At 47.2% G+C, this 23,482-nt stretch overlaps 1 protein-coding gene and 1 long non-coding RNA gene across 8 annotated transcripts in view; both read left to right on the forward strand.

The window, feature by feature from the left end:
- Positions 1 to 23,482, forward strand: part of Arhgef3 (Rho guanine nucleotide exchange factor 3) — a 280,270-nt gene that overhangs the window by 34,611 nt on the left and 222,177 nt on the right. For all 7 annotated transcript variants that reach the window (XR_015639300.1, XM_087587654.1, NM_001436749.1 and 4 more), the window contains 1 exon segment: positions 808 to 901. Coding sequence is in view for 4 of the 7 variants with exons in the window: in XM_087587654.1 (XP_087443780.1) it covers positions 858 to 901 (44 nt within the window). In the remaining 3 variants the exon portion in view is untranslated.
- Positions 13,594 to 19,153, forward strand: LOC148000353 (uncharacterized). Its single transcript, XR_015640164.1, has 3 exons — positions 13,594 to 14,095; positions 15,695 to 15,818; positions 16,680 to 19,153. It is a non-coding gene; the product is annotated as an uncharacterized LOC148000353 (long non-coding RNA).

Consider the following 23,482-nt stretch of genomic DNA (forward strand, 5'->3'; position numbering starts at 1 on the left):
GCTCCCAGAGTGAAGAGGAGGAAGGATCCTCCAAGGCACACGGGATATTCTCTCTAGTTCTTCCCTGTCTCTCCTCTGTCCCCCACTAACCTCTGTTACTCCCGAGTACTTCAACTTGGATCTCCACGTAGGCATCATGAGCACTGAGGGCTCCTGTACCATTCCAGGAGTCATTTTGTGATGACGTCATCTGTGCTCCTCGCCCTGTACCAGGTCAATAGTCCCATAGAAGATACCGCAAGGATGCTTGGGAAAGTAGTGCTGAGAGCTCAGAAACATTATCATCCCTTTTGGAAACCAGGATGCTTTAACTTTTTTTCAGATTGTGGAATATCTGCATATCCATAATGAGATATCTTGGAGCAGGGCACAAGTCTAAACACAGGATTTATCTTTCATATATACCTTATGCACATAGCCTAAAGTTACCTTTATGCAATATTTTAAACATTGATTTCATGAATAATACAATGTTTCTAGTCTAGAGTTTTTTACTTGGGATCTTGTTAGCATCCTGACAGTTTTAGATTTTGGAGCATTTTTAGGGATGTTCAATTTGGGATTGTGGAAGAAAGGATTGATTTGAGGAGATCCTGGGTAGCATTTGGTATTGTCTGATGTGGCCCTCTTGGTGTGTTTATGACTGAAATACACCAGCTTTGTGTGTGTAAATAAATGATGGTCATTTGACTTATTTAAGTCCTGATTTAAGTTCTTGTAGAGGACCGGGTCTCACTGTGACATTTCCCTTCATATGTGTCATTGTGCTTTGTTCTAATCCATTCCCTTGGTCACTTTGTTTTTCAGGAAAGAAGAGCTGGACCTGGTAAGCTGAGTCTGCAGAGCATTTCACAGTGATGAATCAGTGCATTTACAGAGGGATGGAGGAGCACAAGGAAAGGTAACAGTTAAGGAAAAAAATGTTCGCAGCAACTTGATACAGCATAGCAACTTGATACAGTGTCTCTGGGTACTCCTTGCCTTTTTACATTGGTAGGAGAAACCCAGAAAAGTCTGGAGGTTGCAAGGGGCTAGGCGAGGAGCTTGGTCGTTGAGTGTTTTCCCAGCATGCATCAGGCTCTGGGCTCGACCCTCTGCCCTGCAAACACACATCTCCTTTCACATTTTTTGTTTGTTTGTTTGTTTGTTTTTTGTTTGTTTGTTCCACCAGAGGAGAGAAATCATTGTTAAATATGGAGGAATTTTTCTCAGCCCCAGAAGAGCTGGGATCAGTGGGAAAATTAGGTGTCTTGGTGCAAAACTGTGGATGTTCATCCCAGACACAGTCCCACCTGCTCAGAACATCATGTTTGTGAGTGCTCAGTCTCAGGAGCAAGCAGTGATGGACATGAGTACTTCTGAGACATTTCTCCCTCCCTCCTCCCCCTCTCTTTCTTTCTTCCTTCCTTCCTTTCTTTCTTTCTTTTTTCTTTCTTTCTTTCTTCCTTCCTTCCTTCCTCCCTTTCTTTCTTTCTTTCCTCCTTCCTTCCTTTTCTTTCTTTTAGACTAACTTTTTAATTTTAGAAATTAAAAAATAATTTTAATTCTCAGTCCTGAACCCATTCCTGTTCTTTCCTATGGTCAATGCAGTCCATGCTTGTCCTTTATATAATATCTACATTTCCTTCCAGAACTTTCCCTGGGTATCTAGATATATAAATGGAAGGCCATTCTTTCATTTCTTCTCCTTGATTCTGTTGTTGTTTTAGCCTTTGTTGTGTTGTTGCTGGTGTGTGTGTGTGTGTGTGTGTGTGTGTGTGTGTGTGTGTGTTGCACATGCATATGGAAGTCAGAGGTTGAGGTCAGGTATCTTTCTTATCTCTCTCTACCTTATCCATCGAGGCAAGGTCTCTCATTTGAACCCAGAACTTGCAGATTCACCCAGTTTTGGTAGCCAGTTTGCTGCAGGGATTCTTGCTCCAGCCTTCCCTGTGTAGAGGTTATAGGTGGGCTGCCATGCCTACTTAGTGTATATGTGGGTTCTGGGGGCCCAAACTCAGGTCCTTACATTTGGGCAGCAAACTGTTTTACCCAACCGTGGATCCGTCTTTCGCCCTCCATTTCTTCTCTTTAAAATGCATGCTGTGCTGGATGGCCTCTTTCACAACCCTTTAAAACATTTAATGGTGCATCCTATAATGTTTTTGAGCAGCCTGTGCCGGTCTCCTTTGTTTTCAGGCCACACCAAGCACGAGGAGTGTCCGTCTCACTGATCGCTGAGCCAGCTCATGATGATTAGACTGGTTCTGGCTTTGTCGGGAATGTGTGCTATGGTATATTCCTTTGGGCATGCAAGCTAATGGTTCTCTGTGGTGGTTACCAAGGAGGAGAGTCACTGGATCATCCTAATACACACTTAGGAATCTAATAAACATGATCAGGTCACTCCTTAAAGATCACAGTTCGGCTTGTCAATGGGGTAGCAAGTTTCCTGTTTACCTACTTCCTGTAAATCTCAGATCTGTTCTTTAATTTCTACTGTTGCTGGGTGGACAGCATACCTCTCTGGGGTTGTGATTTCTTCTCCCTCTTCCTCTGGGGAAGTCCATCTTGGGACTGTTGCTTGGTTTCATCTCTCGGTGGTACCCATAAACTTCTGTACTCACAGGGAGCAATCTCTCCAGAGTCCCAGGGCTCCAGCATACCTGGGCAGTCCTGGCTTTTCCCAGACGCAGATGCAGCTTTGCTTTCTCTCTTGATGAGCATCCAGGCTGCTGTCCCGGGGGTCCAGTGCAGAAGCAGAGCCTCTCTTTTGGCTCTCTGAAGGCTTTGAAGAGCCTGGGGTTAGATTTCATAACTTCAGGTGGATTTCCTTATCTGCTTAGCTGCAGCACCGGTGACCGGCAGAGTGTGTGCTGCGGGTCAACCCATCTCTGTGCATCCGTTGATCTATTTCTCTGCTTGAATCCTCACAGGGGCTCTAGAAGGAATAAGCAGTGCTGCTCTCCCTCTTTTGTAGGCCTGGGCGACAGATGAGACCCCATTCAAAAGCCCTCCAAGGAGCAAAAAGGAAACACGTGACTATTTGGTCTCCTCCTGGAGGCTCAGCTCCTAACCTGTGCTCTTGTTAGATAGTAACTGAGTCACACTGGCTCAGAGGTGAGCTCTCCCGTGGGGCACGGCTCTGCCGTCAGCATGCCCTGACTGCAGTTGCCTTTGCCATTTGCAGCTGTTGCTTGGGTGTCCGGGGCTCTTCTCGAAGAGAGTAGGAGCTGAAAGGAGGGTGGCCAAGGAGGGGACGGTGTCCCCATCCAGCATCGGGCCCTGGGCTTTTCTGTCTCTCCAGCACCTCTGCTCTGTGTATTCTGGAGACCAGAGGCTTCACTCGAGCTCAGCCAGGTCCCCCTGAGGATGGATTTCCCAAGCTGAGCATCTTTGCTGTGGGAACGTGAATATATTTTATTAGGAGAAATGAGTCTGCCGGGATGGAGTGGGGAGGGAGTGTTTCGCTTGTCCTTGGTAAACCTAACTTGCCACTCTGCCCTAAAGTGTTTCCTTTTAGAGGTCATTCGAAGATTAAGCAACTCCAGAAGGGGCTGAAGATGTAGCTCAGTAGTACATACAGCCTTGCCTAGTATGTGTGAAGGCCTAGGTTCCACCCCAGTACCTCAAAACCAAGTACATAGCTTAATGTACAAATAAAAGAAATGCAGGCGGAGTGCAATTTCAGATACCTTTCTTGCATATTTCAAAGACATAGAAACTTGGGGGGCTGGCTGGATGGCTTAATGGTTATGAACATGTTCTGCTCTTGCAGAAGATCTGTGTCCAGTTCCTAGCACCTATGTTGACTGACATCTACCTGTCACCCTAGCTCTAGAGAATTTGACACCCTATTTAGCCCTCACAGGTACCTGCACTCACACATACATACTGCCTCCACTCTGTAATTAAAAAAAAAAAGAATCATTAAAAATACACAGAGATGGAAGAAATCATAGATTTACTGCATTTCATGCCTTACTGTTTAAGCATAATAGTGAGGAAATAACTTTCCAAATTCAAGCTATAGGAGCATGTGCTGGCCTCAGGTCTCTGGGGTCTGACTGACTGGGGCTCTTTCCACAGCATCAAAGCTACCTCTTGTGGGATTGGCTGATCCCAGAAGCCTGATCCCTCCCTCTAGTTTCACAACTAGAACTTTATTATCTGAAAGTTCCTTGTGAGAGCCAGCCCATCAGTTGAATTGTTGAGTCATTCCGTGGGCATTTATTGTATGTCCCTACGGGTACTAGAAGCAAAAGATAGGTACAATTCGCCTTCTCAGAGAACTGAGAATTGAGTTGGGATGAGGGGCAGTTGCATACTTGGTGAGTGTGGGTCAGTGGAGAACATGTTTGTACACATCCCCTGTCCTTTTTCTTTTCTTTTGCTTTGCTTTTTAGATTTATTCATTTATTTCATGTATGTGAGTACACCATCACTCTTCAGACACACCAGAAGAGGGCATCGGATCCCATCACAGATGGTTGTGAGCCACCATGTGGTTGATGGGAATTGAGCTCAGAACCTCTGGAAGAGCAGCCGGTGCTCCTAACCTCTGAGCCATCTCTCTGGCCCACATATCCCCTGTCTTTAGGTTGCTATTGCTATGATGAAACACCATGACCAAAGAGAAAGGAAAGGGCTTATTCAGCTTGCATTTCCACAGCACCGTATATCATCAAAAGATCAGGTCAGAAACTATAGAAGGGCAGGAACCTGGAGCCAGGAGCTGACACAGAGGCCGTGTGTGTGTGTGTGTGTGTGTGTGTGTGTGTGTGTGTGTGTGTGTGTGTGTGTGTTAGGGGTGCTACTGGCTTGCTCAGCTTGCTTTCTTATAGAATCCACAATCAGCAGCCCACGGGTGGCCCCATCCACACTGGGCTGGGTCCTTTCACATCAGTCACTAAGAAAAATGCCCTAAAGCTTGGCTACAGCCTAATCTGGGTTCATTTCCTCAGTTGACTCTTGGATGACTCTAGCTTGCATCAAATTGACATCAAATTAACAAGCATAATGCAGGACCACAGTCTGGCCCGGAGCCAGCCCACCTTGTGAGGACAGTGCCTTACCAACAGGCTACACGGTTCTCGGCACAGTGCAACTTTGCTCCTGAGATCTATGAACGTCTTTTAACCAAGGTTTTACAAAGAATTCTCACAGTATTCATGGCCATCATTTCCGATTGCTTCCTCTTCTAGGTGGAAACTGATCTTCTAGGGGCCCAAGAACGTCAGATTTCTATGTGATAAAACCCCAGCGAGCGAAGTGTCCTGTTGCACACAGTGACTATGACCAGAAAATATTTTGTTGTGAGAGTTTCTGATGTTCCCTCGGGTGCAAAGAGAATTCTCAGAAGAAAACTCCTTGTCTTTTCTATCAGTCTTCCTGTGAAGTGGGCTTGTAGTGAGAACTTCAGTCATGCTGAGGAACTGGAAAGACCAAGTTCGTTTGTTCATTCATTCATTCATTCATTCATTCATTCATTATCAGTCCACACTCCATTACCCAGCAAGCCTCAGCACTGAAGGAAAATGACCAAGGAAAGGCATTTCTTTCTTTGCCTAGTTTCTACTCACAGGTTGTGTACACATGCACGTCTTCAAAATCAAAGTACTCTCTGGCTTGACTATTACTTTAGAGTTGCTGCTTGGTGCCCATGGGAAATTGGCCCCAGGATCCTCACGAATATCAATATTCAAAGGTGCTCAAGCCTTTACGGTAAGTGGCAGGCTCTCTGCAAAGAAGACAGAGAGCCTTCTAGATCTGTTAATCAGCTCTTGCTGGCCTGTATGAGGCAGTGCAGCAGAAATAATATATAGTTGATAGTCTACTGTATCATTTAAGGAGCAATGATGAAAGTCAGGGGCCAGTCCTGAAGGCCCTGACCTATAATCCCAGGAAATAGGAGGCTGAGGCACAGAATTGAACGTCCAAGGCTCCCTAGGCTACATTGGGAGTTTAAGACCGGTCTAGGCAACTTAACCTTGACTTAAAATAAAAAATAAAAGGAGACCCAGGGTTACAAAGAAAGCTCAGAGATAGAGCACTCACACAGTGTATGAGAGACCCTAGGACCAATTTATTTTAAATAAAAATCTTTCTCTCTCTCTGTCTCTCTCTCTGTCTCTCTCTCTGTCTCTCTGTCTCTCTCTCTCTCTCTCTCTCTCTCTCTCTCTCTCTGTGTGTGTGTGTGTGTGTGTGTGTGTGTGTGTGTGAATGTTTTCCTGCATGTAGGTATAGGCATGATATATTGTGGGTTGCCACATGATTGCTAGGGTCCTTTGCAGGAGCTGAGCCACTGCTCTAGCCCCTACGCTCTTGGAGTCTGAAGGAAGAGGTTTTTGAATTCCAGGCCAGCCTATGCTGCAAGACCTTGTCTCAAAAACCAAGTCAGTACACAAACTGTTCTGCGTTAGGTTGAATCTGTAGGACCTGCTCGCTGACTGTGAGCCACTCCTGTGTGCTGACTCTGTTAGGCACTCCTCTCCTGGAATGAGGGGCCTTGCATGCTGCAGTGAGGCCTGCTGTGTAGCCCAGGGCACTCCCCTGTATCAGCTGTTGGACAGATTATGTTTGATACCCTTCGCTTAGGGATGGCTTTGGTGGACTGACTTGGTTGGGAAGCAGTAACATGCAGGCCACTCCAGGAAGAGTTTGGTCCCACACTGTGATTGCTCCCAGAGTGGGTCCCAGAGCCCTGTAAAAGTTCCCCGTCCTGCTAGCTGTTGGTCATTATCTTTCCCTGGCCCACTTCTCAGCTGCTATCTCTTTAGCCCTGAGCTGGTCTTATTCATTGGTTTTTATTAGCTCTTTGTTTACCACTTAAAGGGGTGCACGGAACCTGTTCACCTTCCCTCAAGTCTCCAGAGCTCAACCGGTGACTTTTACAAGCTGGAACGTGACAGCTAAGAGTTTGCAGCTCCTCCTTTTCATGACCTTCAGTGAGGCACTGTACCTCTCCCCTCCCCAGTGTTCCCAAGCAGCTCCTTAGAAAGTAGTTTCCTCTTTACAGTAATAGGAACACCAGGAGGGAAAAAAATGGAGTCTTTCACCAAATGTGTTTGGTCAGTGCTGACTAAAAGTTCAGTTAAGTAGACCTTTCACTCAGGGCTTGTCAGAGCCTATTAAAAGATCAGGTTGCATGGCCCGGTTTCTAAATAGAGGTCCATGTTGTGTGCAACCCCCAGCCACCCCCAGTCAGCTGTTGGACAGATCACTTCTGATCCTCAGGGTCTACTGAGTTCTGACATGTGGCCAGGGCATGAGACAAGTGTGCAGTTTACAGATGAGGACCCAAGACCTCTCAAGGCGAAGAAAAAGGCCAGGCTGTGTTTTTAAGGCCCAGATCTAGGCTTCTGAACTTCAAGATCAGTTTTCTTGCTTTCTTCCCCCACCACACCAAAATATATCTAACCTTGTTCTGGCCGAAGGCAGGACTTAGAACAGTGTTTTAGAAACTGTCCTGTGGAAGCCGGTGGCCCAGTGTTCAGAGGACCCGGGCAGGGAGATCGATTGAGCCCATGAGTTTGAGACTAACCTGGACCATGTAGAGGCCCCATCTTACAGACAAACAACTGACAATAATAAAACTCATCTGTGCAGCAGTTAGGAAAAAACTCTTGCCCCTTCCTTCCCCATGTCTTCCAGTGGCTAACTTCTGCATAGCCTTATCTGCTGGAGTGGGAGCCTCTGTAGAGGCTGTCTGTATTCATTGGCTCCAGACCTTATAACAAACCAGGGAAGGATAAATCGCTCACCTCCATTTTGCAGAAGAGGGAAAGGGATTCATAAGTACCCACTCCAAGGTCAGTGGTAATTCTAGGTCTTAGATTGAAGTCAGTATTCTCCCAGGCACAGAAGCCCTCCAAACATACACATGCCTCATCTTCTTGGACCCTCTTTTTCCTCCCTGTCTGCAGAATGGGCTGCAGCTACGGAGGCTGCCCCAGGGGTGGAGTCCTATAGTTTTGAGAGGTATGTATTTAATCCCACTAGGAGAGCTTGGAGTTATGCTCTTAGTTCAGATAGTTATCCTTTCCCTGGACGACCTGCTGTCAGGGCGGTGTCAGGGGATGGTGATGGCTCTCTCCCAGTTGTTGAAATTTCCTGTCACACACTCTCTCTCTCTCTCTCTCTCTCTCTCTCTCTCTCTCTCTCTCTCTCTCTCTCTCTCTGTTGCCATGATAAACACCAGAAACAACTCAGGGAGGAAAGGGCTTTATCTCAGCGTACGTTTCAGATCACAGTACATCACTGAGGGAAGATCGAGAAGGGACTCAGGCAGGAGCTGTAGCAGAAACCATGGAGGAACACCGTTTCCTGGCTTGCTCACTGGTTCATGCCCCGCCAGCTTTCTTATACAGCCCAAATGTATCTGTTTAGGGAATGGTGCCACCCACAGTGAGCTGGGCTTTTGCACATCAGTGACCAACCAAGACAAACTCACAGGAATGGCCAGAGGCCATCTGCTTTGGGAAATTCCTCAACTGACGGTCCCCTTTCCCACATGTCTCTTTTTCTTTTTTTTTTTTTTCCGGGGCTGGGGATCGAACCCAGGACCTTGCGCTTCCTAGGCAAGCGTTCTACCACTGAGCCAAATCCCCAACCCCTCCCACATGTCTCTATGTTGTGACCAAACAAACAAACAAACAAACGAACAAAAAACCAAACTAACCTGTACACTCTGCCTGTCCATGAGAGGAGATAATGGTGAGACACCATCCCTCAAGTTGATGTGTGGGTTCGGTATGCTAAGAAGTAGTTAGCTTGTCTCCTGCACACTTGACTGATATATAGGAAGACACAGTACAGGGCCCTAGGCTGTTATCTATCGCTAAACCATTCTTCTGTCCACCCACAGAGCCAAGAAGGAACTGTGTAAGTGCCCAGCCTCTGCTTCACCTTCAATGATTTCACTGATTAGCAATTCAGGTCCCTGCCATGCATGAAGCACTCTGTCAGGTTTCCTGGGGTCACAACAATGGACTTGGCCTTCATAGTGCCTGTAGTTTAAGAGGAGATAGGTAAGAGGCAGGGAGACACAGAGAGCTTGCTAGAGGACCCTGCTACTTGCCCCCCACCCCCACCCCGTCATTCATGTTTCTGTTACTCTGTCTTAACATGCATTTTTTCGTGAAGTACAGTGTGAACCTCTTCAGTAAGTACTAGAAAGGGCTTCAGTGCTGGCCTGCCTATCCTCACACTGAGAATACATCTCATGTTGGGCAGAAGTAAGAGAAGAGTATCTCTGAGGGGCTTGAACCTGGTCCACACTCATCTGGCAAAGTTGACACTTAGTAGCCGATGCCCTGAGGTAGTGGCCCTTGTCCGCATACCTGCCCACTCAGGGTGGAGGCCTTGTTCGTCATGTAAATCTGCCTCCTGGGGAATCTGATAGAAAATTCCTGCCAGACAGGAGTGGAACAGTTCTGTAGCAGTAAATTGGCTTTTCCAACCTTATGGCCCAAGCATTGGGCTCACTGAGCCATGGCAGGGTAATACGCAGATAGCTAAACCCTCCCTTGCTGAGGTGCCTGGACCTGATGAAGGTAAGGCTAGTCTGTGTACGTTGCCAAATGCTGGTTTGCTCCAAGGTGATGGGTGCCGTGCGTGGAGTGATAGTTTCTTCTCTTTCTCATGTGTGGAACAGGTTCGTTTTTAATAGTCGAAAAGCATTCATCGGGATGGTTCCCGCTCATCTCGAATCAGGTGCTTTCAGTGCCATCTCCTCCTAGAGGAGCGTCTTTCTGTCAGCCATACTTTTCCACCCGTAGGCTGACATAGAACAGGGGAGCAGCCAACACAGAACCCTACTGTCATGCACAGCTAAAGACCGTGGTGACATTACAGCCTCCTGAGCATTTCAAATCCACCAGGTAGGAAAGGGCTCCACACCGGGCACTTTCTTCTTGTCTCTTGTGTTCTCTCTGGTCTTCTGGGAAGGGATGAAGGAGACCCTTTGCGAGAGGTGTGTTCTCGTAGGGAGGTTGTCGGCACCAGAAAAGCTGTTTTTGTCTTTTTTTTTTTTTTTTCTTTCTTTTTTTCAGAGCTGGAGACCGAACCCAGGGCCTTGCGCTTGCTAGGCAAGTGCTCTACCACTGAGCTAAATCCCCAGCCCCCTGTTTTTGTCTTTAATGTGGCAGTCATAGTTTTAGTATACTTTCCCCGTCACTTGTGGTTTGTTCTATGATTGTCACGTGCACTGATTTAAGGGTCCCGGAAGGGACTGCTCTGCAGGGGCCGGTAATCTCATGGGCCTCAATGTTCCGTTGTTAGGGCGGTGAGTTTGAAATGATTTTGGTGCTAAAGAGGGAACTAAGAGCCCCGCTCTTTTCCACCCTAGGTCCCAGGATGGTCCGGTGATCAGAATTGGTAGGAGGTACCCTTACCAGCTGAGCCATCTTATGGGGCCCCTCAGGCTAAGTTTTAGTCAGCTACTATCTTTTTTCCACAAAGGGCTGCCTCAGCTCTCCAGGAAGATCTGGGGAACTCGAGGATTCTAGAGAGAGGACAGGCATCCTTGGGATGTAATAGAAAATGGAAACTGCATCAGGGACACACTGCTGTTAATAAGCACATTGCGCCCGTGCAGAGTAGGGGCGATTTTAGCTTCCTGGAGACCTGGCTGCCCTGTGCCTCATGGTCTTTACCACTTCCCTGTAACATGTTAATGCCTAGCTTTTGCCTTGTCGTTCTTCCTACCCAACTGCATTTGGAGGACTGCTACAAGGAGCTCCATTATGATTTATTAGTGTGTGTGTGTGTGTGTGTGTGTGTGTGTGTGCACGCGCATGAGTGCATGTGTCTGTGTGCATATGTGTACGCATGTGTGTGTGTGAGTGTGTGTGTGTCTGTGTGTGTCTGTGTGTGTGCGTGTGTGTGTACATGTGTGTGCATGTGTGAATGTGTCTGTGTGCATATGTGTACGTGTGTGTGTGTGCACGTGTGGTTGTGTGTACGTGTGTGTGTGATTATGTTTGGGTCAGGGAAATGCCTGTCAGTGATGAGGAACAATGCTGGCTGCATTGCTGGTGCTGACCTGGAAGACTGAGAAAACAGAGGTATAAAGTGATATTAGCTGGTGACACGTGCTCTAAGGAAAGGGAAGGGTGGATGTAGAGTTGTTCTAGTAGGGCCAGAAGGAGTGCTTTTTTTTTTTTTGGCTCTTTTTTTTTTTCCGGAGCTGGGGACCGAACCCAGGGCCTTGCGCTTCCTAGGCAAGCGCTCTACCACTGAGCTAAATCCCCACCCCCGCTTTTTTTTTTTTTTTTTTTTAATAAGGAGGACATTTGAAAGCAAACCGAATGTTGAGAGAATGGGCCTTGGGCAACCTTCTTGAGAATAATCATGGTTGCTGCAAGGACAGCACGAGCAAAGGCCCAGAGCAGGGCAGGAGCAGGAGCAGGAGCAGGGTTGACTGTTTGTGCTGGACAATGAGCAGGAAGACAGAGCTGATATGTGATAGTGGGATTGTCCTGTGTGTTGGATGGTCAGTCAGTTCTATTACTGACTGCCATTATTAGAAAAATCTAGTCTTTTTCTGTGCTGGAAAGAAAGGACCTGCTGGCTTCCCTGGTTGACTGTGGCGTGGGCAGCCTCAGGTGACAGATTCACTGTGCTAAGACACACACAGAGGGCATGGCAGCTGCACTAGGCATGGTGTTCACTCCCAGAGTCCCACCAGGGGTCACGTGGGGAAAAATATGGAGTGTGGCAGAACACACGGCTATTTGCTTTTGAGATCCTCAAACTCACTCTGAGCCGCTATGCTCAAGCAACCTCCTGTCTCAGCCTTCCGGATGGCTGTTTGTCTGCTGTCTGTGTTTGTATTCATGACTTCTTTTGAGACAGGGTCATTTCCAGTAGCCTAAGCTAGTCTGGGGCTCATTGTATAGCTCAGGCTGGTTTCAAACTCATGGGGATCTTCGTGCCTCAGCTTTCCAAGTGGGAATTGTAGGTATGACTACCATTCTTAGGAATATTTTACGTGTGTGTTTGTGTGTGTGTGTGTGTGTGTGTGTGTGTGTGTGTGTGTGTGTATTATATACATAATATATATATATAAAATGTATATGTACACACATACAACACACACATATAGGTATAAAGATAGATAGTGAGTTAGAGAGTTTGGTTTCTGGAGACAGGGTCTCTCTGAGTAACCCTGGCTGTCCTTGAACTCACTCTGTAGACCAGATTGGCCTTGAACTCACAGAGATCCTCCTGCCTCTGCCTCCTAAGTGATTAAAGGCGTGTACCACCGTTCCTGGCCAGGAATGTATTTTGAATGATCATTTTGCTAGCTGATCACTCTCTCATACTCAGGTTTGCCTGCCTGCCTGCCTTCCTGTAAGAAGGCTATTACTAACTTGTTTTCTTAATATTGAATAACTTCATTATCAAATTATCCTATTCTGATGGGTTTTCAGATCTATTTTTAATGTTATTATTTTGTGGGATTTTTTTCCAGACATGTAATTATATAATCTTTAAATTAATGAAATTTTGCTCCCTCTTCATTTCCAGTTGGAGAGACTTGTTTTTCTTCTGTGTAACTGTGCTGGCAGTACTTCCTGGGGGGTGCTAGCTCTTCCCTTGCAACAATGATGAACTTTCCTGCTGATCTCCGGATCTTACGGAAGCATCCCTCTGTCCCTAGCTAGCTATGAGTCAGAACTGGGTGCTGGTATTTAACATGACAAGCATCAGGAGAGACATCTGGTTTTTCCTTTGGATTCAATTAATGAGATGAGTTATATTGACGGATTTCCTAATAATGCATTTTTCCGTTCCTAGAGAGAATAGAATTTAGTCGTGACCTATAATTGTGAGTGTGTTTCTCAAGGATGGGAAGGGTGAGGGCCTAGCAATTCAGTGACTGGTTCAGGGTGGATGTTGCAGATTTTTGCTTCCCTGAGTTAAGTGTGGAAACAGGAGTTGGGGTGAAGGATGAGTTGGCACCTGCAGGCTTGATTAATTGAAAGATTTCCCCAGCTTCACCCCCATGCCTAGCCTCCCACCAAACTCACTCTTAATTCATCGTGGCTATTCTAAGTTGTTCCCTCTTCAAAATGAGCTGAAAATACATGTTTAAAAAATGAGTTTTTGGGGGCTGGAGAGATGGCTCAGTGGTTAAGAGCACCGACTGCTCTTCCAAAGGTCCTGAGTTCAAATCCCAGCAACCACATGGTGGCTCACAACCATCTGTAATGAGATCTGATGCCCTCTTCTGGTGTGTCTGAACAGCTACAGTGTGCTCATATATAATAAATAAATAAATCTTTAAAAAAAAATGAGTTTTTAGGGGTTGGGGATTTAGCTCAGTGGTAGAGCGCTTGCCTAGCAAACGCAAGGCCCTGGGTTCGGTCCCCAGCTCCGAAAAAAAGAAAAAGAAAAAAAAATGAGTTTTTAAAACAACAACAATAAAATTTGTATCCTAAAGATTTATGTATATGAATACACTTTGTGAGTTCCTGGGAGTTACAGATTGTACTGAATCACCATGTAGGGGGTGGGAATCCAACCAAAGTTCTTTGTAAGAGCAATGAATACTTTTAGCTGCTGAACCTTCTCTTTAGCCCCAAGGGTTGTATGTATGTATGTATGTATATATGTATGTATGTATGTATGTGTGTACATATATGTATATTTGTGTTTATATGTATATGTGTATGTATGTGTGTATGTGTATGTATGTATGTATGTACATATGTGTGTACGTGTATATGTGCATGTATATATATGTGTGTATATGTATGTATGTATATATTATAGATGAAATATGTTATGTAGCCCAGGATGCCCTGAAAATCACAGTTTTTCTGCTCAGCCTCTGAATTGCTAGAATTACGGGTACCGCCACGACCAACTTAAAGAGTATCTTTGATGAGATGTTAAAGATCTTATGAGTGGGATGCATAGCTGAGCAGGTATATGACTTCTCGTCACCTGGACTCAGGTGGTCACTAAGCCCCCCCGACCCCATCCCCACATGGAGACCTGAATCCAGGCGCAGGTTAGAAACCTGCTCCCGAGGCTTTGTCCTGGGAAGGAAGAGAGGAGCTGCATCAGTGGGGAGACACAGCTGTCCAGAGGCACCATCACTTCAATGGTGAGTATGGTCATGGTCCACTGTGGCACAGGATCCTCCGCCTCCGACTTCTTTATAAGTGAGGCAACAGAGACAGACAAAGAGAAAAGGCATTTGCCAAAGACCATCAGTAGGCATCAACCCGAAGCAGGTGGATGGCCTCTGGCTACAGCTCACACACTGTGGTCTCTGACACCTCCTTAAACATGGCGGCTCAGTCATCAGACTTGGGTGTTCCCAAACCTCATTTTATTCTACTTTTAATTCTTTTCTTAGAAAATCTTGAAGTTCTCTTAAGAGCTGCCATATGGAGTAGAAAAACGCACACACTAGAATCCAGCAGTCTTGCACTCTTCTTCCCGTTCTGTTTTATGACCTTGCACGGGGACATTACCTTGGTGAACCTTGTCTTCCTCTATAAATGTGAAACTATTAGTAATGGCGTCATAGGGCAGGGGTAAGGCTTAAATGAGATGGTGTGACTCACATGCCCTGCGTATACCTGGCGAATGTGAACAGTAGGCAGCTGCCATTGCTCGGTGGTGGGATGTATTCCTAGAAGTGCCATATTAGTGGACTTGGCCCTGAGTGAACATCCCAGAGTGCTTGTGTATTTACACAGCCCATGAAAGACCTGCTGTCACTGGCCAATGTAATCAATGGGACACATTGTACATATAGTCACTCCCTGGCTAACCCATCCTAACATGACGAAGGGTTATATTTGACAAGCTACTAAAAGCGGTCGTCAACTTGACACACTGGGGAAGAGAGAACCTCAACTGGGGAATTGCCTCATCAGATTGGTCTGTGGACAGGTCTGTGGTGGCACTCTTCTTGATTTCTAATGGATGGAGGAAGGCCCAGCCCGCTGTGGGTCACACCATCCTCGAGCAGGGTGGGCCTGAGCTGTGTAAGAAACACAGTTGAGGATGAGGTGGGAAGCAAGCCAATGAGCGGTATTTCTTCACGGTTCCAGCCTTGAGTTCTTACCTACCTCAATAATGAACTGTAACCTGTGAGCCGAATAAACCCTTTCCTCTCCACGTCAGCTTGTGTTAGCGCTAATCACAGCAACAGAAAAGCAAACCAAGACACTAGCCTATAGCACTTCTCAGGCGGGGGAGGTTGAGACATGATATTAAAGTAAAATGATACCATCCCGGCCTCCCTCATAGATGGACATTTTAGCATAACTTTAATTTTATAATTCTAAGTTGAGTTCTTCACAAGCATATATTAGTTGCACAAAATAATGGGTTTAACCGTGACAGTAAATTTGTTTTAAAAGTAATGATGGTGTAGCATTTAGGAACACAGGCTCTGGAGCCTCACTGCTCTGATTCAGATCTTACTTGAACCACTAGCCAGATTTGTTACCTTGGCTGTGTCGCCTGACCTGTCTGTACTGTACCTTCCTCGAGTGTAAAACGAGGGTAATTATAGGCCCTGCCTGCTAAGGTCCTCTGAGGAGGAAGGGAGCAAATGCCTCTGTATGTAGCCTGATGCCTTAGCTGGTGTGTGATAAGCCAGATACCGGATGTAGCTGTCACTGCTATGTATATTCTGCTTCAATGGCCCAGGCTCCCCCAAACATGTTTCCATCTCACCCGTTCAAAGGCGATTGCCATGGAAGCCTGGAGACTGGGGTCCAGTCACTGCAACCCAGGAGAGAACGAACTCATAGTTATCCTCAGATTGCTCCTCCAGCAGTGGGCGTTGTCCTGCGGCAGTGGCAAGAGAGGTAGGCCAACATGCACAGGCCTCTTTTCAAGACTCAGCCTTTTGTTCAATGGGGACAATGTTTGGCTTTCCCGGGTGCTTCATTCCTTGGCATTGATGATCATACTATGAGGAAGGAGGTTTGGTCTGGTGAGAGCACACCAGGAGGGTGATGGCCTGGTGAGGGATGATGAGAGCAGAGAAGAGCTGTCTCTCTCGGGCCCATGGCAGTCGGGTCAACCAGCTGAGCAACTGAAAGGATGTGAGGAAATAAAAGGCGGGCTCGGGTTTTCTATTCTGAAAAGTGCTCCATTCAGGCCTCCCTTGGCCCCTTGTGCTGTAGGGAACGGAGCCAGTTAACCCACATTTAATGAGATCTGGGTTAGTGGACTCCCTTTCTTCTCACAGCATGTCCTGGCCGTTGGACCGCTTCCAGGCTGCGTATAGTGAGGGCCATTTACACAGCTCTAACTGGCTGGACTTTCTTAATGAAGTCTGCCAGCCCCCACATAGACTGTGGGCTCTCCTCTTGGTTTTACCAAGGACCATTCTCTGTTGATCTTTGGGTACCTCTGTGCTTGGGGAAATGCCTCAGCACATCCTTACTGTTGGATACTATTGGGTCTTTTATTTTGGTCTTTAGTAACGGTTTTATTTTCCTGGGAGACATGATGCGGGTTTCCTTCAGTTGGTGGTTTCCTCTCTCTGTGTGTGTGTGTTTGTGTGTGTGTGTGTGTGTGTGTGTGTGTGCGCACTCACTCACTCGGGTGCACACTTCCCACATCCCTCTCCCAGGCCTCACTGTGGGGCCCTTCTCTCTGGGGGCTGGGATGCCAGGCACACAGTGATACAGTGACTTCCTTGTCTGCTTGACTCTCACCAGCTAATAGGCAAGGTCATTTTCAAACTCAACACCTGCTTATCCAGCCTGCCAGCTGCACAGCACCAAGACAGCCCGCTCTCTGGGGCGAGGGAGAGGAGATAAGAATAGACTTGAAGAACAGCAGCAGTGGAGAAAACTGCCCACCTCCCTCAGGCATCGGTGGGCATTTGGTTTGGCCGTGAGTCAACACGTATCAGCTGATGTCAGGGGCCCCTCGCCGAGACAGCCTGAGAGCCTGGGAGGACTCCTATCCCATGACGTCGTTACCTTCTTTTGATTGGGCTCGTAAGGACCGTTACCATCTAGAAGGCAGTTTTCAGCCGTCCACCTGGCATCATTGTTGGGATAGGATGCCCCGAGCTCTGCACAGCGAAGTACATAAACTAGAATGGACCATGTCAGTGAAGGTGTCCACGGACAGGAGGATCCTTGTGTGGGTGTGAATTCTGACAAGGCATGTCCCCGGTGGCACGTCTGTGAACTTCAAGGTGGAACGTGAAGACCTTTTGCTTTATCATCATCATCACCATCATCATCATCACCACCACCATCATCATCACCATCATCACCACCACCACCATCATCATCACCATCATCACCACCACCATCATCACCATCATCATCATCACCATCATCATCACCACCACCATCATCATCACCATCATCACCATCACCATCATCACCATCATCATCGTCATCTTTATTTATTATGTATAAGTACACCGTCGCTGTCTTCAGACACACCAGAAGAAGGCATCAGATCTCATTACAGATGGTTGTGAGCCACCATGTGGTTGCTGGGAATTGAACTCAGGACCTCTGGAAGAGCAGTCAGTGCTCCTAACCATCTCTCTAGCCTGGAACCTGTAGCTTACTCAGGGGTCTCCCACCTCATCCAAGCAGGTCTCAGACAAGTTATTTTGGTTCACTTGCAAACTGGAGATGCATGAAGTGTGAAGTGTATGTGGGAGTTTAAGAGGGTTAAGTGAGATAATCTTCAGGGAGCGTGGAATCCGTGACCTGGTGTAGATATCAGCCATCAGTGGTTAGCTTCACTGTTACTATTGCCGCCTCGGTTAAGCTGTCATCCTCAAGGTAATGGCCCTAGGTTCGGGGGCAGGATATGGATCAGACGCCCTGCCTGATACATGCCATCATCTGTCCTTGACCCCACCAGTCCTTCAAGGGGAATAGTGATGACAGTGGCCTCTCCGGATGCTAGTCAGGTGGCCTCTTCTGTGCACTGCTCCTCTGTTTACCCCGTGTGGGCCGGGGAGAGTGATGAAGTTGGGGCTACACTGTTAAAGCACTTTCCCAGCCCAGCTCTCATGAACCGTCAGGGCACAGAGGCTAATTCAGAAACACGGGCCAGCTGTTGACAGTGGCCAGTGGTAAGCAGCTTGAATTATCCCCTTGTGAAGTGAGGGGACAACGTGTCATCGTTAGGACCCTTTCTGATGCCAAATCCATATTCAACACTGAGTGGTTTGGGTCAGGATTTCCCAACCTGGAGACCATGTATACTTCAGGTGGAAGAATCTTTGCTGTGGGCATGCCCCATGCTTTGTTTAGCAGGATTCCTGGCCTCTACCCACGATATTCCATCAGCACATTCCCGCAGCTTGTGGCCATCAGAAGTGTCTCCCAAGTGTGGCCTCATGTACCCTAAATGGGGTAGGGAAAAAGAGGAGGTCTGTCCAGGCACGGAACATGTAAAGACGTTTCAGTCAGTGACAGATCATGCCCATGACGGCAGTCCCAAGAGATTGTATGACTCGGCGTCTGAGTGCCCATCTGAGTTTGCATAACTAATGTGATAGCTTCAATGAGAATGGCCCCCATAGGCTCATGTATTGGAATGCTTGGTCCCCAGTTGGTAGAACTGTTTGGGAAGGATCAGGAGGTGTGGCCTTGTTGGAGGGGGTGTGTCACTGTGGGGTGGGTTTTGCTTTGAGGTTTCAGAATGGCTTTTGAGCCATTCCCAATTGGCTCCCTCTCTGCCTCATGCTTAGGGCTCAAGATGTAAGCTCTCAGCTCCTGCTCTAGCTCCATGACTGCAGATGGTGCCATGCTCCCTGCTGTAATGGCCACGAACTCTAATACTCCGCAGCCTTGAGCCCCGAATAAGACACTTCCTTTTATGAATTGCCTTGGTCATGGTGGTTTTGTCACAGCGATAGAAAGTAGCTAGGAAAAGTATAGGCCTCCTTGTCACAAAATCCTCATGATGCATTCCTCAAAATGTTTCCCCACCACTGAGTAGGGCATAGCGGTATTTGCACAAGGAGGTGAATTCCGGTCACGAAACTTGGATGCTCAGTACCAGCATACTTGAAATGGGAAGCCATTCATCCCTAGAACAGACAAAGTGAGACGTATGTTGTAAAATGTGCATCAATCACCATTCTGATCTCGGGGGACCCTGCTGGCATAACTTGGTCTCAATGTCTGAAAATATATTGTTCTCAACAGCTATGCTTATGTTTGTTGACTGGCCCATATGTTTGTTGACTGGCCCGTATGTTTGTTTACTGGCCCATATGTTTAGTGTGACTAAGGCTGTCACACTGACACCCTCTATTCCTTTGAGTTTTCTGTTATCACACGGTCCTCACAACACCTGTACGCTGTTTCCACAGCCAAGCAGGGTGTGGAGGTGCATTTTACCGACCCCTCAATCCTGCTTTATGATTTCTTTTTTTTTTTAAGATTTATTTTATTTATTATATATAAGTACACTGTAGCTGTCTTCAGATACAGAGGGCATCGAATCTCTTTACAGATGGTTGTGAGCCACCATGTGGTTGCTGGGAATTGAACTCATGACCTCTGGAAGAGCAGTCGGGTGCTCTTAACCGCTGAGCCATCTCTCCAGCCCTGCTTTATGATTTCTTTTGGCCTCCTTCCTGGGAATACCCTGTGCTCCCTTTTCACACCCTTTTGTCTTTATTTTAGTAGCGAGCAGACAAGCCTGGCATAGTAGCTCATGCATGGGGGGCTGACTTAGGAGACTCACAATGAGTTTGAGGCCAGCTGAGCTAGAGTGTAGGTTCTAGGTTAGCCAGGGATAGAGTGAGACCTTGTCTCAAAAAACCAAGCAAGCAAGCAAGCAAAAAAACAATCAACTCCAGGTGGTGGTGACCCACTTTTAATCCCAGCACTCAGGAGGCAGAGGCAGGTGAACCTCTGAGTTTGAGGCCAGCCTGGTCTACAGAGTGAGTTCTAGGACATTGAGGGCTACACGGAGAAACCCTGTCTCAGAAAACAGAACGAAAAAGAGCAATCAGACTAATGAGCGAGGACCCAAATGTCTCCATTGGAGTAAAGCGTGTTCTGTAAACAGTTCCTGTCTGTTGTTCAGAGCTCTCTCTGCTACGTAGATCTTTGCACACACCCTGGAGACCTTTGTTCTTGATGACTGTGTTTCTTTGGACTCAGAGCTCTCGGGATACAGACACTTGACTGTGGAGAGCTAAAAACCAACAGGTGAGGCATGGGTCGTAAGTGTTCAGAATTAATCTTTGAAATCCTTCAGACCCTGCACCTGGAATAGCATGCATGGGTTTGGGTACACGGCCCTGTAGAGCAACCTGTATATGTAGATGCTAGTGTACATAAACCAACAGCAAGGGGCACATGAAATAAGTCCCACAGTGGTTGGTGGTACCATGGGGAGCTGTGGATGGTGGTGCGTACGTCCCAATCAGCAGAGATACCCATATATTGAAATGAGGTGGTGGGAACTCAGAGTCGTCTTGGGTGGGATCAGCTGGATTCAGAAGGAGGAATCTTCCCCGTCTCTGGGCTCTTACGGTTCTTTTAAGAGTCCATCCTCCTGCTCCAGGTTCTGTCACGTTGGTGTGCTGTGTTTGTGCTTTCTTGTTCTGTTGCTTTCCATTCTGTTTGTACTTGATTACCCGGCTGTCCCTGTGTGCAGCCTGTCCAGCAGGCTGACGAAACACAGATGCTTGATCTCAGGATGCCTGCCTTGTGCTGCACTGTGTTGACTCCCAGACGTGCGTTCTTGGCAGAAGGGCTGAGGGCCTGGGATGAGGGGTGGGGATCAATTAGTCAGCCCGCAGAGGCCGAAGGTCTGGTCCTTGGGGTTCGGGCTCATGCTTGGTAGATCTCCACTTTATGGATTTTGTTTTTAAACACTGTTCTTGTGAAATCCTTCTACATCCCGGCTGAAGTGAAAATTGGAAAACATAAACTATTCTTGTCCCTAAGTCTGGACTGCCCCCAGTCTTAGGGACAAGAATCTCCATCTGAAACGTTCCTCGGCAACTGAGAACAAGGACGGCAACAGCCTGGACAGCCATTCTGTTCCTAGGACTTCACGTCCCATCCTGTTCCAGCCTCCTTCTGGGAATGCCAGCCACTGTGACCAAATCTGCAGGTGTCCCAAGAGAATTCAGAATTCAAGACCCTTTGCTCAGGCTCTTAGGAGAGTCATCCTGGCTTTGAAAAGTTGGCTACTCACTGAAGTTTCTTTTAAGCATTTTGAGTTAAGTTGAAAAAAAAATGGCCAGCTTATAAACGTCAGGGGAGATGCTGTGCCCGCGCCCTTGAGCTTTGTAGGTATGGAAAGTGAGACCAAGAGAGAATGGCCCGTCTTGGTTCCAGAGCTGGATTTCACTGAGGATGACTGTCCCTAGTGCAGTCTTTCTCTTTCATATCTCTCTACCCAGGATGCTTCTGTTGGGCTCCGAGTGGCATTTCAGTGCAGGTGTTGGGGTCATCTAGCCCTGTCTGAGGAGCTTGCAGCATCCGTACAGGGAAGGATCCCCGGAGACTTGTACGCATGGCCCCCTTCCTTGCCTGACTCAGAGAACAGTTGGTCATCTGTCTTAGTCAGGGTTTCTATTGCTATGATGAAACACCATGACCAAAATGCAAGTTGGGGAGGAAAGGGTTTATTCAGCTTACACTTCCACATCACTGTTCATCACCAAAGAAAGTCAGGACAGGAACTCAAGTAGGGCAGGAACCTGGAGGCAGGAGCTGATGCAGAGGCCATGGACGGGTGCTGCTTATTGGCTTGCTCCTCATGGCTTGCTCATCTTGCTTTCTTATAGAACCCAGGACCACCAGCCCGGGGATGGCACCACCCACCATGATCTGGGTGGGTCTTCCCTACATTGATTACTAATTGAGAAAATGCCTTTACAGCGGGACCTCCTGGAGGCATGTTCTCAACTAAGGCTTCCCTTATCTGATGACTCTAGCTCGTGCTAAGTTGACACACAAAGCTAGCCAGCACAGCACCCATCACGCTGAGAAACAGGGATGTAGCTTTGCACAACTTTGTTCGGTCTTAGCAAAGAACAGTTGGTGTGACTCATTGTATGCTTTCCACATAGCAAACCTGTATGGCTTCAGGTATTCTGGAGCTCTTAACAGAGCTAGCAAAATACCTTTAAGGCCAAGACAGTGCAGCTTTGTCCTTGGGCCAAGAAAGGTCAGGCAACCAGGACCATGTTGTCTCATTACAGGATAGTTGCTGGGGTAATAGGATGACAACATTGCTCTGCTAAATGATGGTCCAGCCCAGTGGTCCAGCTTAGCTGCATGACTAAAACTCTCAGAAATGTGTGCTTCTTGTTAGCAAGGTGGAAGGGGTGGGGTTTCATCCTCCAGTTCTCTCTTCTCTGCCCAGTCTGCTTGTAAAAATGAGAACTTGATTTTCCCAAGCTCTATTGTGGATCCCAGATATCAATGCCAGTTTCCCGTAGGAAACCTAACTGCTGTCCGTGAGCAGTTGTCAGGGCCCGTGAGGGTGGCTCATAAATAGTGAAGTTCCCAGAACTCACTCATCTCTGGCCAGCCAGGAAGAAGCTAAGCCAGGAGGGGTGGGGCAGACTGCCACATTGGAGAATAGCATTGTGTGTTACAGACAATTGTCCCCGTGGACAACCAGGCTTTGAAACAGAGGCGCTCAGCCGATCACCGTCCTGGCTACCTACTTTTATCTGGCAGACGAGGAGTCTCTACTTTCCACACCAGCTTAGACTTAGCAAGAGACAGGTGCGGTGGTGGCTGACTTTTCTCTAGGCTGTTGGAAATGTTTCTGAAGGCAGTGTAGATGGTGACGTGGATGGTGGCAGGAACAACTGGTTTTTCAGGCTATTAAGAAAGTGTGATTTACATGGTTGTTGACCACCCATCTCCAATCCCTAAACTTCTAAAATAACATAGGTCATATAAATCAGCATGTTCTTTTTATTAACTTAATGTTGTGTGTGTGTGTGTGTGTGTGTGTCTGTGTGTGTGTGTCTGTGTGTGTGTGTCTGTGTGTGTGTCTGTGTGTGTGTCTGTGTGTGTGTTGTGTGTCTGTGTGTGTGTCTGTGTGTGTGTCTGTGTGTGTGTCTGTGTGTGTGTCTGTGTGCATGTTTGTGTGTGTGTGTCTGTGTGTGACTGTGTATGTGTGTATGTGTGTGTGTTGTGTGTGTCTGTGTCTGTGTGTGTGTCTGTGTGTGTGTCTGTGCATGTTTGTGTGTGTGTGTGTCTGTGTGTGACTGTATATGTGTATGTGTGTGTGTTGTGTGTGTCTGTGTCTGTGTGTGTCTGTGTGCATGTTTGTGTGTGTGTTATTTTTGAGACTCCCTATGTAGTCCTCGTTGGCCTCAGACTCACAACAATTCTCCTGCTTTTCTCTTTCAAGTGCTAGAATTGCAGGTGTGTGCTGTGACACCCAGCTAGGTTAGCTTTTTATGGATGCTAAACCTACGTGCAGAAACTTGTGCCAGTCACGGTAGCTCATTGGGTTTCATACCCCCTTTATAAGAGGATTTTATTTGTGT

This window comes from Rattus norvegicus, chromosome 16 (genome assembly GCF_021556685.1).
Source record: "Rattus norvegicus strain SHRSP/BbbUtx chromosome 16, alternate assembly SHRSP_T2T, whole genome shotgun sequence".
Lineage (NCBI taxonomy): Eukaryota > Metazoa > Chordata > Mammalia > Rodentia > Muridae > Rattus > Rattus norvegicus.